This window comes from Electrophorus electricus, chromosome 14, assembly GCF_041902795.1.
Source record: "Electrophorus electricus isolate QZ-2024a chromosome 14, ASM4190279v1, whole genome shotgun sequence".
Classification (NCBI taxonomy): Eukaryota; Metazoa; Chordata; class Actinopteri; order Gymnotiformes; family Gymnotidae; genus Electrophorus; species Electrophorus electricus.
Window position 1 is genome coordinate 297,501 of NC_137510.1, and position 2,500 is coordinate 300,000.

The 2,500-nt window shown below is 40.7% G+C and overlaps 1 protein-coding gene across 16 annotated transcripts in view; it reads right to left on the minus strand.

The window, feature by feature from the left end:
- The window catches only part of LOC113568011 (SH3 and multiple ankyrin repeat domains protein 1), an 82,381-nt gene that overhangs the window by 28,906 nt on the left and 50,975 nt on the right, over positions 1-2,500 (minus strand). For all 16 annotated transcript variants that reach the window (XM_081696031.1, XM_081696035.1, XM_081696030.1 and 13 more), the window contains one exon: positions 722-835. In XM_081696031.1, coding sequence (XP_081552157.1) covers positions 722-835 — 114 coding nt within the window. The remainder of the gene's footprint in view (positions 1-721; positions 836-2,500) is intronic.

A 2,500-nucleotide genomic window follows, 5' to 3' on the forward strand; every position in this document is an offset into this window, starting at 1 on the left:
CTAACTCTAAATCTAAACCCAAATCCTAAACCATAATCCTAACTCTAAACCTAAACCCTAATCCTAAACCATAATCCTAAACCCTAATCCTAACCCTAACCCTTAAACCTAATCCTAACCCTAATCCTAAACCCTAATTCTGACCCTAACCCTTAACCCTAATACTAAACCATAATACAAAACCCTATTCCTAACCCTAACCCTAAACCATAATCCTAACCTTAACCCTTAAACCTAATTCTAACCCTAATCTTAAACCCTAATCCTAAACCTTAACCCTAACCCTAGCACCCAGTTTCACTATGATTGCTTTTTAACACTCTCCTGCCTCTAACTTATTCAAGGGTACTCAAAACTCTCCTGGGAATGTGTGTACGTAGTCATGTGTTATGTATAAGTGAGTGTGTGTATGCTTATTTGTGTGTGTATGTGCATGTATGTATGTGTGTGTGTATATCTGTGTGTGTATGCATGCGCGTATGAGTGTGTGTATATATGCGTGTGTGTGTGTGTGTGTATGCATGCATGTAGGAGTGTGTGTTTGTGTATGAGTGTGTGCATGCATATGTGAATGTTTGTGTATACATGTGTGTGTGTTTATGGACGTATGTTTGCATGCGTGTGTGTGTATGCGTGTGTGTGTGTATGCATGTGTGTGTGTGTGTGTGTGCATGCGTGTGTGTGTATGTGTTTGTGTGTGCGTGTGCGTGTGTGTGTGTACCTGGTCTCTGTTCCTGGTTCTGTGGGAGCACCTCTTCCACACAGTCTGAGGGAAACCAGCCAGTGCGTCCTTTCACTGTTCCTTCCCAGAAGCCTCCCTCTCCAACACTCAACACTGAGAGTCACAGGCTCACACACACACACACACACACACAGGTTTCCATGAGTGCACACACAGACACACACATGCTGCGTTATTTTCCTTTCCTCATGTTTACTCTGCTCTCGCTCAGATTCACTTTGCTCTGCTTGTGCACAAACTTGTTTGTTTGCGCGCTCAAACTCATCACCACTATGACGCTGCCAAAAGTCATCAGCCAATCAGAAAGAAGTAGCAAAGTGAAGTTGTTCCTTCTGCTCCTCTACATTCTTATTGGTTGGGAACGACATGACAAACATGCGAGTCCACGGCCCGAATAACGTGATGAATTACTTAAATATACCCGCTTATTTATTTGCAAAACAACAGATGAGGTTTTTTTCTCTGTGTATTTCTGCATGAAGCAGGTATTCTGGATACATCTGACCTGCCAGCTCTCGACCTAACCATGCATCAATAACCGCACATATGTGGGCAAGCACACGCCAGTGTGCTTGAATTATATCCTGTGATAACTGTAGAAAGTAAAGGAATTTCTGGTCGATATCCAGTATAAATAATGATAGATGTAGTTAGCAATGTAATATGTTTTGTATTTGTAACTTGTATTTGTATTTGTAATAATTATGCTCTTAATCATCCAAGGTTTGTTTGGACAGCGTGTTTTGGGGATGTAGAATAAACTGCAGTTCTTCATCAGCAGTTCTGCACCTGTTCTTGATCTTGACTGTGTCAATGTCATTACAGGTGGAGACTTTCTAAAATAACCTGGAAATGATCAGTGAAGTCACAGCACAGTGATATCAGTCCTGCATTAACAATTAAAACAAATCTCTATATCACTGTAACAGACTAGTATTTCTGTATAAACTGATACATGTGAGAGGTAAGACAGGCTTATATATCTTAAACACTTACAATCACCCATCCAACTATCAAACAGTTATGTTTAAAATATAAGATTTCTAACATGCTGCTGACAGTCTGCTGGTATGTGACTATTTATTAAAGCAATCAGATGACATGCTGCTTATAAAGTATATTTAGTATATTTCAAATAATCCATCAACCAGTAGTTACCGGTACAATGTTTGGGACTCACATTAATCGCATCCTTAATCTGATTAAAGCTGCAGCTAAGATCACATTAGTCTAAAATGCATCACATTTAAATAACAAATTATTAGAGACACAGAGGTTTTTGCTTCCTACATGAGATTTCACCAGAATATCCTGTTTTTTGCAGTGGTGAGCTAGATGGCACATGATAAAATACAACCACATGGCAACATAATAATTAAATAGTAAATATGAGTGACACACGTAGGAAGGAAAGGAACTCCGCAAGTGCTGCGCGAATTGTGCTCTCGCATTTAAAAAATGTGTTCTCAGCTATTGGCAGGAAAATAACACACACACATACACTCTCACGCACACACACACACACACACACACACACACACACACACACACACACCCGCACGCACACACACACTCACACACACACAGAACTCTTACCATTCACTCTTCTTATAGCAGTCAGCTACACACACACACAGACACACACACATACACACACACACACACACTCACGCACACGCACACACACACACACACACACACACACACACACACACACACACACACATACACACAGGCACACACACACAGGCACACACA